The sequence below is a fragment of the Asterias rubens genome, unplaced genomic scaffold, assembly GCF_902459465.1.
Source record: "Asterias rubens unplaced genomic scaffold, eAstRub1.3, whole genome shotgun sequence".
Taxonomy (NCBI): Eukaryota; Metazoa; Echinodermata; class Asteroidea; order Forcipulatida; family Asteriidae; genus Asterias; species Asterias rubens.
Window position 1 is genome coordinate 169,780 of NW_022985708.1, and position 15,708 is coordinate 185,487.

Consider the following 15,708-nt stretch of genomic DNA (forward strand, 5'->3'; position numbering starts at 1 on the left):
AAATTGCGGACCGTCCCCCATTGCAGGTACGTCCACGGTTGGAAGGTCTTAATCTTCGAATGTGTCCTCGTTTGGCGGTGATTACAAAAACACCAACACATGTGTACACTGCAGATTGAGGACATACTTTTAATACTATCCAATGGAGGACATTGCCAAAAGTCGAATGGTACCTATCGATGTGAGGACATAACACATGAATCCTTGTTCTTGCGGTTCACTAATGTGAATGTGTATACTGGCCTTCTGGGAAATGTTTTTGGGGGTGGTACACGATTTTCTTGTTCTTTGGGGGGGGGGGGGGGGGGGGGCAAGCCAAAGGTCTAGACTAATCATTTGGCTGTGCCTACAGAGTCACTCTAGGTTATGACTGTACTTTGGTGGTGCAGGAGACCTTAAATTTGTTTAAGTGTCATCGTGTTTCTACAAAAGTCCTTAATGTTTTTCCAAGTTCTGGTCTGCAATGCCACAGGACAGGACGATTCAATGTCACGTTTTCCTGGAATCTTCTTCAGCAAAATGAATCTCTGCAAGCCCTCAGTTACGTCTTTCTTTTCCTGGGCAGTCCAGGGGCGTCGCTTGAATTGTCGACGCTTGACTTGTCGAGCTTTTGGAGCTGGATCCGTTTGGGTTGGTGGCCTTCCTACAACACACAAGAAAGAAGAGGTAAATTAGTTAACATAATCAAATGGGGCGTATACATACCCTAAATAAGTTCATTTTACCAATCGGCCCTGTTTTGGCAAAAGGGTGTATCTCAAAAAATCATATTTTGAGATAAACGGCGCTTAAGTTCAATTACCTACCATTTATAGATATTCAATAATAAATGGTCAAATTGTTCTTTAACTAAATGTGTGATTTATAATTTAAATAAGAGAACAAATTTCGTCCTTCTTGTAAAGTTGTTTTTTCTGTAATAACCATTTTTTAATAGTTACTCCGTTCTGACTACAAAATGTGGCTTGAAGGTTGTAATGTTTTCTAGGCAAAAGGGTGTATGTCATGTTAGTCAAATCAAGATATGTGTATTGTTTAAACAAAAGGGTGTATTTTGAGATATCTCAACTCTTTGCTAATGTTTTTCTTTGGCAAAAAGGTGTATCTCGTCATAGCTATTCCTTATTGACGTGCCTGTTTTGGCAAAAGGGTGCATCTGAAGATACTTTGTATCTTTTCCATTGAGACATTTGGCAAAAAGAAGTAAATTCAAATGTTTGTATGCAATAATGGCAAAAATCAGTACATAATTATTGTATGATTTTACTTAACATTAGAAGTCACAATATACAAAACACACAATATACACAAACTTAAATTCACGGCAATATTTGCCTACTTCCATAACATCCATATTTAATAAATAATAACAGTAACAGGGAATTGATAACAGGGAATTGATACGGAAAATATCCACAACTTAAAAAATTTAAACCAATTAGCAAACTAATACTTCATCAGTACCCATCAATACTTCTTTAAGGTTATGATAGAACAATTGTATTCAAACCATTTTTTCAAATAATGAAGTGTTACTGTTTACAGACATGAAATGTTGTTTCATATGTATTGCAAACCAACAAAGGGATGGCCCAACACATTTCCAGCTGAAAAGATGCTTGACTGTATTTCTGATTTTACAAATTTATCCACTCTACTCCCACTGCATTTTACTCCTCCCGCGATGTTTCCAGATCTACAGCCTCCTCAGTTACGACCATATTCTCGAAGAACTCCTTCTTGTAAATAGGCATTGTTGTGGTAAGCTTCAGTATTTCTTCTTTTTTTGATAACGCTACACCTCTTGGTGCTTCCATTCTTGGTACGGACGTAAGTGGATTTTCGTTGCGAGACAGTTTGTTCTCTATCTCCCGAACTTCAGCTTTCTTCAACAGCTTGATCTCTTTGAAGACACAATTTTCCTCGTGGGATTCTTTGATGTGCATGCTCAAAGAACCTCGGCGAAACTGGATTACTTTAAGGTCCTTCAAAACCAAGTTTACCTTTTTTGCACGATTTTCAAACAGGTACATTGAACTATGGTCTATTAGTGCACATTTCATATTTTTACGAGAATTGTTGATTATGTCGACAATGTCTGTAAAATCGTATATAGCAGTTTGACGGTTCATCTTAGTTGCTATGTTTCCATGCACAGCATCTGCAGCCATGAAGGTGTGACCAGGTTCAAAGTACTTTATTGTGATACTCTGGGCTCCCACTGAAGGGTCATTTACGATCCTTGGCATTGCTGAGAGCAAAGTCCAGTTCTTGTTTTGAGAGGAGCAGTTGTCCGCATACAATATGATTTCCTCTTTGTCCCTGTTTTGTTTGATGAAAGCAACGTACGAGCTGCAGACATTGAACGCCTTCCTACCTGCCTCCGCCTCATGCCATAGGACACATGTCGCTTGTCCGTCTTTACCGGGACATGCAAACGTCTCATTGAAGACAACTAACTTCCGGGAGAAGAAATGATCTTTAGTTGGCACTTTTGGTATCGTTATTGCTTTTTGCATGTCTACTGTTGCCACAATTACTTTATTGTGTTCTTCCATTTTCTTCGTATCAAGATGAAGGGCTTGTCTTGCTTGTTCAGCATCATTCTTGTGCTTTTGAAAACCAGAGCATGCAGCACAGTCACATGTAGTACAACTATGTTCCAATTCCGAATGTGTATGATTATGTTCCATACATTTCTTGCACAAGTCATTTTCAGGTTGTGCAAATGATATGTTCATTGATTGAAAGACTCCAAAGTAGTAAGTGTAAGAGCACACTACTTCACCCTCAGTCAGGGAGTCTTTGAAATGATTGTACATAAGTGTAATCGATAGTTCAGACGGAAGGTACCTTCGGTTGGGAGCATGTTGCCTCTTATAATGGGAAACTTGAGGCCTGTATGAGTTAATGTGAGTAACAACTTTGTCATGATACTCTTGGGAAAGTTTATTTTTCGGTTCATGATGACCCCTTTTGTCTCCTGTAGTTCCAACAATTACATCCCCGTCATTTCGAATATTGTTCAAGGCAGTAAGTACAAGTTTGTCACTTCTGTAACCTAGAGTGTGTAAAAAGAAAGTCTTACACACTACATTTGCTCCCAAGCGCCACACAAGTGTGTTAGAACGTCGTGAGTGTTTGGCAGTGTTTGTAACAGAACGCTTCTGGATTCGGTCAACATTTTGAACGAGCCAGTCTCTTTGACGGTTGTATTGAAGATCCCAAAAGTTGTTCCATATTGCTTGCCGTTGGATTTCCGGGATTAGCTCTGGACATTTTTTTGAGCACTGACAAACTGGTAGCATTGGATGCTTCCCCCGATTAGTTTCCTTCTTTTCAAAACTTGTTCGAGAGCGCTTTTTAGCTGCAAAGAAAATAATACATCGAAAGTGTTTAAAAAGTACCCAAGATACATATAGTTAGTTCGAGAATGTTATTGGTTGGCAAGTATTCATATTGGTATGCATTAACGAGAAAATGACTCACTTTTAGTGGGTAGGTATGTACCAAGGTCCAATTTCATAGAGCTGCTTAAGCAGAAAAAATGCTTGACAAATAATTACTGAAAAAAATTAAGAACGGATCCAGTCACAAATTGTGCAGATGATATGGAATTTTAGCTATAAACCTCTTTCTGCTAAGCAAAACAAATCTTGCACCGAGCTGTTTTTGTGTTTGAGAAGCTCCAAATAAATTTTCCCCAGTTGTACATCTTCATACAGATCTTTCAAGTAGTCTTGCACGTTGTTTTGTTTATGTAGGGAGCCCAAGTGCGCCCTCAGTGTTGAACTTCTAAAAAGTTTACTTTTGGGGATGTCACATGACATTCGTTCTCTTTTAACTGTTAATTACTCTACCTTTTGGGGCTTCGGCCATGACTTCATCCTCTTCAATAGGTATTGGTATCTGATCAATATCGCCTGTAAAATCAAATACGGGTGATTGATAATAAAATATTAAAGGAAAATGTATTTATAATTTAAATTTGTTTACATTTTTTATAATCAATTTAGTCAAAATGTTTTTGTAAGAAATGAACCTTGCGAAAACGCAATGGTGTACGACCTCCTATAATCATTATTATTATTATTTTTTTCACTGTCATTTACTATACCTTGCGGGTCCTCGGCCATGACTTCATCCTCTTCAACAGGTACATGTATTAGTATCTGATCAATATTGCCTGTAACAGGCATGATATTCGGTCCTTGGGAAAAAAAGTTGGAAAATGTTATTGAGTACAAAGGCTGGCTCACATGTACATGCTGAAAATTCAAATATAGGTGAATGATTGTGTAATTTAAAAGAAAACAAATAATCATACTATACATACACAAAATCTTGTCATACAACTTACTACTACATTTTTGAACTTACTTTCAATGTCGCCACTTATGCAGCTCATCAGCATGTCATTTATCGCAGTTTCAGCTGAAGGGCATATCATGATATCATCTATTGCAATGAGAAAAAAAACTCAATATTTCAAATAACAATTTTTTTTATTGTTTAGTTACTTTTAGTTTGATCATCCTTTACTTTTATAAAAAATAATAAAGACCACAGTTACTTACCAAATATTGTATCAGATTCATCTGATAAGCTTTGCATGTCAAAGTCCTGGTCCTCATATTGTGCTGCAGGTGCGTGGCTAGAAGATGGCAGTCCTGCGTTGGTGAAGGAGAAAGCTGGTGCAGACGGAAACAATTGTTTACGACATGATGCCTTTTTAGATACAAGGCTGGTTGAAGCAGGCAAAAGGGGCAAGGCCGTCACTTCTGCATCTGTAACAGGCACATTGATGTCTAATACACTAGGCACATCAATGGCAAGCTTAAAGGCTTGGGGGACACACCTGGGTGAGGTTGAATCAGTCACGGTGGGTAATGCTGCTGCCTGTACATCACTAAGCACATCAGTTGCAGGTTTAAAGGCTGGGGGCACCCAAGTGGTCGAGGCAACTGTTTCTGCTGGAGTTGGTGAGGCCACTGTCGAGGGTAAACAAAAATATACAAACCTAATGTAAGGACAATATTGTATGTAAAGCCAAGGCTAGTTTGATATAACCAGAAAATAGTTTTTAATTGAGATTTCCAAAGTTTTCTTACCTGTTTCCTCATCTGTGGGAACGAATGATGATGGTGAATCGGTCACAGAAGGCAGTGCTGCTTCCTGCACATCACTGGGCACATCCATTGAAGGCTGAAAGACTGGGGTGACCCACATGGTTGAGGCAACTCTTTTAGACCTAGTCAAAGCAACTACGAGAGGTAATGCTCTTGCACATGACTCAGTTTGAGTTTTGGAAAGTTCAATACTACCAGTTGCAGGTATGGCCTCATTCAGTGTAGCTGGAGCTGGTAAGGCTGCAATCGAGGGAAAAATCACATAGAGAATAACAACAAGAGAGCGCAAACAGGTTAAGAGAGTTGAGGTCTTGAGAAAGTGAATTTCTAAATACATTTGACGTTTTCTTACCTACTTGTCCTTGGTTCATTGTTTCAGTTGGGTGAGACATGTGCAGCAATGAACTTGCAGCTGATGATGGCACTTCACATGTTGGCTTGGTTCCTAGGAATAAAGTAAATAACATATTAATAGAAATTTAAGTTAAAGTAGAGTAGTATGAAAAAGGAAGACAACAGCTTCCATAAACTGCTTCCACATCCTCAATAACTCTGATACAAGAAGTATTTTTTTACATGCCTCAATACTGAATTTTTGATCCACTTAAGGCATGTCTACTCAAAAATACTTTATTTACATTTCTAAATGTTAGTTTACCAACCTTTGCTAGTTGTAGGCACAGTAACCGTCATTGCTGCTGGGGCTGGTAAGGCAGCTGTTTAGGACAAAAACAATTAATAATAATAATAATTAAAGTGTTTTATATATGACAAAAACGTACATGTATGTAAAGCTGGTGATTTTTTGATGAAACCAGAAAACAAGATTACTTGGAATTTCCTGAGTTTGCTTACCTGCTTCCTCATCTGGGTTAGTAATTGCTGCAGTTGGATGAGGTGTGTGCAGCAATGCACATGCAGCTGATGATGGCACTTCACATTTTGGCTGGGTTGCTAGGAATGAAACAAAAAATCGAAAATAGATCCAGCCATGGTTTACAACTACATGTAGACAATTATCTAAAAGGCAGGCATCAACATTTATTACTGTTTTCAATAAAGGCAAATGGTCTTCATGCACTTGGGGTGATAGTGTTGTCAAAAACAGCAACATGTAATTTATTGTGATTTTTGTTAATCCGTGTTAATGTTTGTTTATTATTAGTTATTGTTAGCCTTTTACCGTTCTGATGATGTTTTAAGAAAAAAAAATCGCTCATTCTAGTAAAAGCATTAGGGAGGTCTATGTACTACAAGTACATTTACAATAACATAGGCCTACGACCCAGTAACTGGGGCGCTGTACTTGTTTTTTTGAAATGTTAACATCTACGAAAAACGAGTACATCGCCACAGTTACTGGGTCTAGGCCTTTACATAACTTATTTTATCACTTATCAGTTCAATTTTAAAACTTGTAATATTATAATCATGATAGAGGTGGGGATCAGTCTAACTCTAATCTTGACAACTTGTTTTTGACGTCTTTTGCCACTAGCTAGACCCAGTAACTGGGGCGCAGCTGTACTCCTTTTTTTTAAATTTTGGCATCATCGGTCGTATTAGCGCCCCAGGTTATTACTGTATGGTTCATACATGATCCTACTCTCAGCATGACCGATGGGTGCCCTGCCTCAACCGCGTAGTCGTAACGGTTGCGGCAGGGCACCCATCTAAAATTTTAGACCTGCCCTGCCTCGACAGTGACGATTACGCGGTTTGAGGCAGGGCACCCATCAATCATGCTGAGAGTAGGAACATGTATGAACCATACATTAATAACCTGGGGCGCTAATACGACCGATGATGCCAACATTTAAAAAAAAGGACGCCCCAGTTACTGGGTCTAGCCACTGCACTAGCTATTTTTTAACCATTACCATGACCATGTTATTCAATTTGCATTCGACTTCCAGTTTTTACAGCTGAAACATTTTTGGGAATATTTTGGGGTGTTAAACTTCAACGTGTATTGTAATTGTTAAAGCTTGTGATGATAATAACGAACTAGGCCTAAAAAGAAAGTAAAACTTATTTTGTATGAACATTGATTTGATGAATATACGATAAGTGACCAAAAATACATGACCGGCAACCGTCGTGTTAGACTGCGACGGCCAATGCATTTGATTTAGCATCAGTGATAAAACAGCATTATTGCTGAAATTATAAATATCAACCAGTAATATTCTACATACCTTTACGATTTTTAAGCCGGGCCAATTTTAACATCACAAGTCCTCTACTTGCCATTTTGTATTACAGCTACTGCATGTCCAAGCAAACAACAAATTGCATGACAGCTAGCTAGCTGCAACCTCGTCCCCATGGTTTACTTTATTTCCAACCATGTTTACAATAGTCCTCGTACTGCTCGACACACCCTGGGGACGAGGTCGAGCTAGCTGTGTGTTGCCTTTAGTCTGCATGCCGCCTGCATGTACTTTCACTACATGTGCAGTCAGGGTATAAGTCAAAACTAAAATGATGGCGCCCTCTCTGTCAGGTTGTAAACAAGGCAAAAGGGCGTAACATCAGAATACACCCGCCGCCGGCTAGCAATTAATAAACAGTCTTCAAGGCAAAAGTGTGTATCAAGAGATAAGTCTTGTTGACATAAAGCTGTTTACTATTGATCAATCTACCTTTTTGATGGTAAAACGGTGTATGTAGAGATACGGCCCTCTGATAGAAAATAATAATTTGGGAGTAACAAACTTTAATATGGCAAAACGGTGTATCCGAGAGATACATCTTTCTGACGCAGAATTAGTCAGTGATAGCAACATACTCTTCACATAGCAGAAGAGTGTATCTATAAGATACGTCTCTCTGACATAAAACAAGTAGCTTGTAGTGCAATATTCTTTCAGGGCAAACATATTTAACACTAAGTTAGGCTGTTTTGCCTCAACATACTCATCTATAAGCGGGTGTTATCTATGAGATACACCGTTTTGCCAAAGAAATCGGAATGAAAATATGAAAAATATGTGAAGATAGCACATACTATCTTTAAAATGGTACATCGTACGGACTTGAGACTTCGTTCATTGGGAAAAGCGCCCTCACTTTCCCTAGAAATTGTATTTTCTCAAAAAGTTGAAAAATTGGGTTACACCCTTTTGCCAAAACAGGGCCGCAATGTGCCGGTACCTGCCGGAAATGCCTGACAAGAAGCAGCCATCTTGTTTCATCCTACCATACAAAATGAGTTGCCGAGATGGGCTAATCTAGACTTATCACTTGGCTGTGCATACAGAGTGACTCTAGGTTATGACTGTACTTTGATGGTCCATGACACCTTGAATTTGTTGACAGCAAACGGAGTCTGGCATCTTATCGCATTTTGGTCTGGGGGGGGGGTAAACAGGGAATAGGACCAGCATATGCAAGAGACCTACAACAGATATAGGCAGTCAAAAATATTATAAACTTACTGGCATCAACACTGTCCTCCAAAGCTGGGTCACACGAGTCACCTGAATCACTGCTGTCCTCATCGCTGGTGAAGCCTTCTGCAATAACAAGAAATTAAACTTCTAGAGTTAGCTTTGATTGGTTTCTGGCACACAAATAACAATGTGGGCCAATCCGTTGGGTTGGGTGTGTGGGGTTTGGGGTGTACAGTGAATGATGTTCAAAGGGGGGGGGGGAGTGGGTTAGGTGATGACGGCCACAGGCCGAGTTATCAGGCCCCAAAAACAAAGAGCAATTGTTACATTTAGGTATGCTTGCTTTTTGGCGTACACACCTAAACATGTTGGCCAATCCAATGGGGGGGGGGGGGGGTGGAAGGGGGGGGGGGAGGTTGTACAGTGAATGAATGTTATTTGGGGGGGGGGGGTACCACAGTTTGAATTAAATTGGAAAGACAAGTTAAAAACGGGTTCGTTTACCTCCAGTAACATGCAACTCCTCCAAAGATTTGCCATGTTGCGAAACCAAGTTGCCTCTCTCCAAGCTGAGGAAAAGTCTAGACAGTTTGGTAACCCTCTGGACAGTGTCTGGCAACTGGTAGTACTCGCGATGGACCCGCAAATCATGACCCATGAAGTCTGCAAGTGTTTCAAGCTGATGTTCATTCAAGGCCAGAATTTGTGAAACAGTCGCTACATGTTTACGAAGCTTTGTAGACCGCATGCTACCAGCATTCTCAAGGCCCGCCTCATTTGCATATGCTCGTAGACAGTCGCTTCCTCGTATATGACCTGAGCCTCCGTAACAACTTCGTGCGAATAAGAATATATTGTCTTGTGCCACTCCAGCTGCATTTCTATTTGCGACCAGAGCCTTCAACCACGCCATCACATCAGTACCAAGAAGCACAGAAACAGTTCTGCCCCTCTTACCAAATATTTTAATGACTTGGAACATTTTACAGAGGTGCCGTTCAAGATCAGTCATCACGCAATCACCTTTCACAATGGCTGCACTACTGCGCTTGTGAAAATCTTCCAGTTTAATTTTGGATACTTCCCCCTGTCGTCTGCGGTTGAAGATAATGAGATGGCACAGTGTGACTTCATTCAATTTCTTCCAAGCTGGTGTAATTTCATGGCCCTTAGCAGAGTGTAGGAGCTGCACTTCCCTGTTGCCAGTTTCATGAAGGAACGATGAGATTGTAGCTCATAAGTTACGTCATAATTGTTTACTTGCATCCCATAATACTCAGAATTGTGGTAAACGGTCAGTATGTAAGGTGGCTGGGTTTGTCAGACACAATTTATGAGGACCAGTTTCCTGATCAAATAATAAAAACTATAGTAAATGAAGAATGTTGTGGTATGTTAGGTACACAATGTCCAGCTAGGAATAAAAACAGGACCCCTCATTGGAACTAGACTGCATTGCTAAACTTCTCATTTGGTTTGTAGAATAAACTCAGTCCCTCAGTACAGTGTATCGTTTGTCAGACACAATTTGTGAGGACCAGTTTCCTGATCAAATAATAAAAACTCTAGTTAAAGGGACACACCAGTTCATCGTTTACGCTCAATAGTGATAAAGAAAGAAAGACAATCAATTTTATAATTGTTGTTGTAAAAAAAATCATCAAAGCGGCCCTTAAATCGGGAAGAAAAAAAAAAAAAAAGGTCAAAAGTCAATGCATACGCTTTACCAGCCGTTTCGAGTGTGAAATTTACGCTGCAATGTCGCAAGTAGACTGGTGCTTTGATTGTCAATATTATTATTACTATGTCAAGACATGAGTATCCAGTCTGCATATCCCCGAACTGTTTGTAAACACAGTACGGTCACACAACGATCTTCGCAAACAGCTTTACATTGGTTGTATTTCCTTCGAAGGGTCCGAAACCATGGAAAACGTTCCTTCAAAATCCCAAGATTGTCGTAAAAAAACATAAAGCCAAACAATCCAAAGCTGATAAAACCTCAAGTAAAAAGGATAAAAAACACACTCCCTCTTGCATATTCATAAGCTTGCAGCATGATGGGTCGTGTGGTAGTTCCGAGTAACCTTGTGTGGACTTCGCTCGTCCTTGCTCTATGCTCACACTAGTGACTAGTGTGAGCCAAGTCCACACAACGCTACTCTGAGCTAGGTTGTGGGAGCAAGCCCCGCGCCAAGCCACGGCACAGAACGTGGGATATGTGTCGGGGTATGAGTCATGCAATCCCCTCGCACTGGGAACATGGAGCACACTCTCATTGGCCGGACTCTCTGGGTTAAGTTTTTATAAGCACGATATTTCGTAATAATGTATAATTTGTATCCATAATATGAATACATGCTCTCTTTTGTCAAATACTCATGAACAATAACTTTGAAATCACAGTTGAATTTGATGCAGTAATTAACTTTTACACGTCTTGAAGTAAGACTACTCAAAAGATCACGTAATTATCCAAACCAAAAAATCGGTTCGGAAAAACCATGTGACCGTACTTTTTTTTCAGGATATTTCATCTCTACTTCTCAAGACCATGTGAAGACCTTGTATTCTAGTTTGAAGCCCAAAATAGCCCAACGAAGCCGGTGTGTACCTTTAATGAAGAATGTTGTGGTATGTTAAGTACACAATGTCCAACTAGGAATAAAAAGGACCACTCAATGGAACTAGACTGCACTACTAAACTTCTCATTTGGTTTGTAGCATAAACGCAGTTCCTCAGTACTGGAATCGTTTGTCAGACACAATTTGTGAGGACCAGTTTCCCAATAAAATAATAACAAATATAGTAAATGAAGAATGTTGTGGTTTGGTAGGTACACAATGTCCAGCTAGGAAAAAAAAAAAAACTTTATTGGACTGCATTACAAAACTTCTCATTAGGTTTGTTGAGCTCCATTTCCCATCAGTACAATTTGCAAGATACTTGTTCACTTTTAAGCAGGTCTTTCCATCAAGAGGGAAATTTTGTAAAAGCCAGCACTGTTTGCTTCCTGATATTTGTATGAAATTACAAAGGAACATGTGTATCCACTTACTTTGATTAAGGAATCTGCATGACTCCCCACAAGACAATTGTCTTGAGTCTCACTTCTGCCTGCATCATTGCTCAACATATTGTCATCAACTGCAGTAGGCAACTCTTCCACTTCCTGGGAGAGGCCATCTTGCAATTTTTCAACACTTGCTTGTAAATCCTGTGAAAATAAAAACAGAAAATAATCATTCAAAGTAAAACAGTAGTCAAATTTAAAACCCTACTTTTTTGCAAAAATATCAAAGACAAATTTAGAGTCAATGGTAGTGTGGTCCTCTTTTCTACAGGTAATTGAAAACTGACAAATATTTGAGTGATATTGGAACTAGACTGCATTACTAAACTTCTCATTTGGTTTGTCGAATAAACTCAGTCCCTCAGTACAGTGTATCGTTTGTCAGACACAATTTGTGAGGACCAGTTTCCCAATAAAATAATAAAAACGATTGTAAATGAAGAATGTTGGTATGTTAAGTACACAATGTACAGATAGGAATAAAAAAGGACCCGTCATTGGAACTAGACTGCACTACTAAACTTCTCATTTGGTTTGTAGCATAAACTCAGTCCCTCAGTACAGTGTATCGTTTGTCAGACACAATTTGTGAGGACCAGTTTCCCAATAAAATAATAAAAACTATAGTTATGAAGAATGTAGTGGTATGGTAGGTACATGTAGGTCCAGCTAGGAATAAAAAGGAGTCTTCTTTATTCCTTTATTTTACCGAGGGATAATATTCCTCCCAATTCACAAATTAAAGCCACTAAATATTTGTTTTTTATAACCTACAAACAGATCCATGTCATTTTCACAAGAGACACAAAGTAGACAAGCTGTTCCTTGTTCATCCCACACATCACATTATTCATTAACGACACAGTCACGAGTAAGGCCTATATGCACATGGTATTTTTGCTAATTTATCTGATTCTGAAGAGTGTTTTGTGTTTAACCAGTTTATAAAAGGCCTGTCTTTGCTTAAGTCACTTCTGCTTAGCCCAGCATACAAGCATAAAACCTAATGCAAGCCATGTACAGCAAAGCAAAGCAGCTGGTATGGCCAGCATGTATTAAACATTGTGTGGATCATAATATGTGGCTCCACAAGTTGTATTAACTGTGTGGTGGATGGAGGGCAAACCCCAGGTGTAAACTGGGTGCGTTTTGTTACAATGTATTACTTTATACATGGCAGACTTACAACTTAAGAGTACATGCTTGATTTATAAATCTCTTCTTTTTTTGTTACCTTTTTACATTCTTAATAAACCAACATGCATACAATGATGTACATGTATGTGTAGTGTGTACATTATTTGTTGATTGCCTCTTTTTGGCGTTAGTTTGTTTTTTTCCTGCCACTTTTTTTTCCAGAATGATCCTAATGCTTAAGGATTAGTTTTTTCTGACTTATATTCAAGCAGCCTCCACATTTGTGCCATTTTTTAAAAATAATTTGATGTTTTAAATGGTATTACTATTAATATTACACTTTTCAAGTTGATTTCACAAATAATCAATAATATGAAAATATAACATAAAACAACAAAATATTTTGTTGAAGAAGGCAAAATAAAATTTTTAAAATCTACAAAATAAAACATCAAAACTATTTTATTATGTTTAAACAACCGGTCACCACGGTAATGATTGACCCACTGTTAACAAAAAACATCCGTTAACATTTGTACATTACAATGGAAAGGAACTTTACTTTTCGTTATGTAGTCCTGTTATACATACATCACTGTTCACCTTCTACACTCTCCACGCACTTTGTGTGGAATTAATCACCTTTAAAAACAATGCATTGCAATTGCATGCACAAGGGTAGTTCATACTGTACACATGCCAGTGAATAAAAATGACTGAAAAAGGAGTGTAATTCTTTGAATTGAAGCTATCAAACAGGCAAATTGCATGTTTTATTAAAAATAAAGGTTTGGTTTATTTTTAATGCACTATATCCTCGGCCTAATAACTTACAAGTATTGTGTATTCACAGACCAACATTTTTATGAATTCATACTTGTATGAAGTGTTTGTTGATTAAATATTAAAGGTATTCGAATGACTTGTATCCTTTCCCACTGAGGGTTATCATGGATATTTTAGCATAGTACATTGCATCAGAAAACTTTGGAATCCCTTTATACATGCCTTCACACTCCACATGAGAGTGCGGAGACTCAGTAATAATCATTGGGCTCAATACAATAGAGTACTCCACAATTGTACAAAAAAAGTAAGTGCTCTGCATGTGCTGTTTCACTGACAGGTTACCTTGTCAATGTATTAAACCAAAAAGCGACAGTATGCACAAGGGCTAGTCAAATGTTGATTTGTTTGATGTTGTTTAGTAATATTTATTTCTTTCTTTTCTTGAAAGGAGACAACTTGGGGCGTTATGTTCCATAGAATTATTTCAAATGAAAATGATTTTAAAGAAAGTGAAAAAATACTATGTCAAAATGTTGACCATAAGCCATGCAAATGGCTTTTTCAATGGGGAAGGCACATACTCTTCTAGTTCATATTGTACACATTCATCACTGAATGCATGTTGATTTGTATAGAAAGTAAAAAAGGTAAATTAAATGATTCACACAAACAAGCTTACTCTATACCTGAAAAGCAACCACTAATTACATTATTCATGGGCCTCTAGAGGAGCTTGGAAAATTGGACAGCAGTTTTATGGCATTCAGTACAGATTGTTTATTCTCATGAAATCATAGCTTTTTAAACTCAGTCTTAACTCAGTCTTCAGTACAGTGTGTTGGGCTATTGTTGGGCAGATACAATTTGTAAAGATTAGTTTCCTTAAAAAATGGTCAAAACTATAGCTAGGAAGGGTTGTGTGGTATGTTAGGTACACAATGTCCAGCTAAGAAAAAAACCAAAAACCATTATTTGACTTCAATACCAAACTTCTCATTAGGTTTGTAGCATGAGCTCAGTCTCTCAGTACAATGTATTTTTCAGTCCATGAGGAGTGCACTGTTGGTCAGAGACAAATTGAAAAGTTATTTTTTCTTAGAACTGTTGGTCAGAGACAAATTGAAAAGTTAGTTTTTCTTATCAAAATAGTCAAAACTATAGCTAGGAAGGGTTGTGTGGTATGTTAGGTACACAATTTCCAGCTAAGAATTAAACAAAAACTTTTTTGGACTTCATTACCAAACTTCTCATTAGGTGTGTAGTCTAAACTCAGTCTTCATTAAAGTGTGTTGGGCTATTGTTGGGCAGATACAATTTGCAAGGATTAGTTTCCTTAAAAAATGGTCAAAACTATAGCTAGGAAGGGTTGTGTAGTATGTTAGGTACACAATGTCCAGCTAAGAATTATAAAAACAACTTTATTGGACTTCAATACCAAACTTCTCATTAGGTTTGTATCATGAGCTCAGTCTCTCAGTCCAATGTATTTTTCAGTCCATGAGGAGCGTACTGTTGGTCAGAGACAAATTGAAAAGTTAGTTTTTCTTAACAAAATAGTCTAAACTATAGCTAGGAAGGGTTGTGTAGTATGTTAGGTACACAAAGTCCAGCTAAGAATTCCGAAAAAAAATTTAATGGACGTCAATACTAAACTTCTCATTAGGTTTGTAGCATGAGCTCAGTCTCTCAGTACAAGGTATTTTTCAGTCCATGAGGAGTGTACTGTTGGTCAGAGACAAATTGAAAAGTTAGTTTTTCTTAACAAAATAGTCAAAACTATAGCTAAGAATTAAAAAAAAAACTTTATTGGACTTCATTACCAAACTTCTCATTAGGTGTGTAGTCTAAACTCAGTCTCTCAGTACAGGGTGTTGGGCTATTGTTGGGCAGGTACAATTTGCAAGGATTAGTTTCCTTACAAAATAGCTTGGAAGGATTGTGTGGTATGTTAGGTACACAATGTCCAGCTAAGAAAAAAACAAAAAACATTGGACTTCAATACCAAACTTCTCATTAGGTTTGTAGCATGAGCTCAGTCTCTCAGTACAATGTATTTGTCAGTGGCATAATCTGTTATGAAAAGGGGGTCGGGGAATGATTCTGAAATTTTGGTATGCCGATCTGAAAAATGTATGCATCATTTTTGTTTGTCTAGGAAGACCTAGGATATGGTAAGAGTGCACA

At 38.2% G+C, this 15,708-nt stretch overlaps 2 protein-coding genes across 3 annotated transcripts; both read right to left on the reverse strand.

The window, feature by feature from the left end:
* Window positions 1-293: 293 nt before the first annotated feature.
* On the reverse strand, window positions 294-12,384 carry LOC117305903. Its single transcript, XM_033790792.1, has 5 exons — window positions 12,373-12,384; window positions 11,637-11,742; window positions 9,029-9,757; window positions 8,570-8,647; window positions 294-643 (listed from the first exon to the last, which is right to left on the reverse strand). The coding sequence occupies exons 1-5, from the start codon at window positions 12,382-12,384 to the stop codon at window positions 396-398; spliced, it is 1,173 nt and encodes a 390-aa protein (XP_033646683.1). The 3' UTR covers window positions 294-395.
* On the reverse strand, window positions 744-8,262 carry LOC117305910. 2 transcript variants are annotated; one of them, XM_033790799.1, is made up of 10 exons: window positions 7,328-8,262; window positions 5,985-6,083; window positions 5,792-5,845; window positions 5,482-5,574; window positions 5,112-5,369; window positions 4,578-4,991; window positions 4,381-4,458; window positions 4,118-4,210; window positions 3,861-3,923; window positions 744-3,367 (listed from the first exon to the last, which is right to left on the reverse strand). In XM_033790799.1, exons 1-10 carry the CDS (start codon window positions 7,380-7,382, stop codon window positions 1,671-1,673), a joined length of 2,904 nt encoding a protein of 967 aa, XP_033646690.1. In that variant the 5' UTR covers window positions 7,383-8,262; the 3' UTR covers window positions 744-1,670. The 2 variants fall into 2 exon arrangements, with proteins under 2 accessions (XP_033646690.1, XP_033646689.1); XM_033790798.1 differs by lacking the exon at window positions 7,328-8,262 and having other exon boundaries at window positions 5,985-6,908.
* Window positions 12,385-15,708: the final 3,324 nt, after the last annotated feature.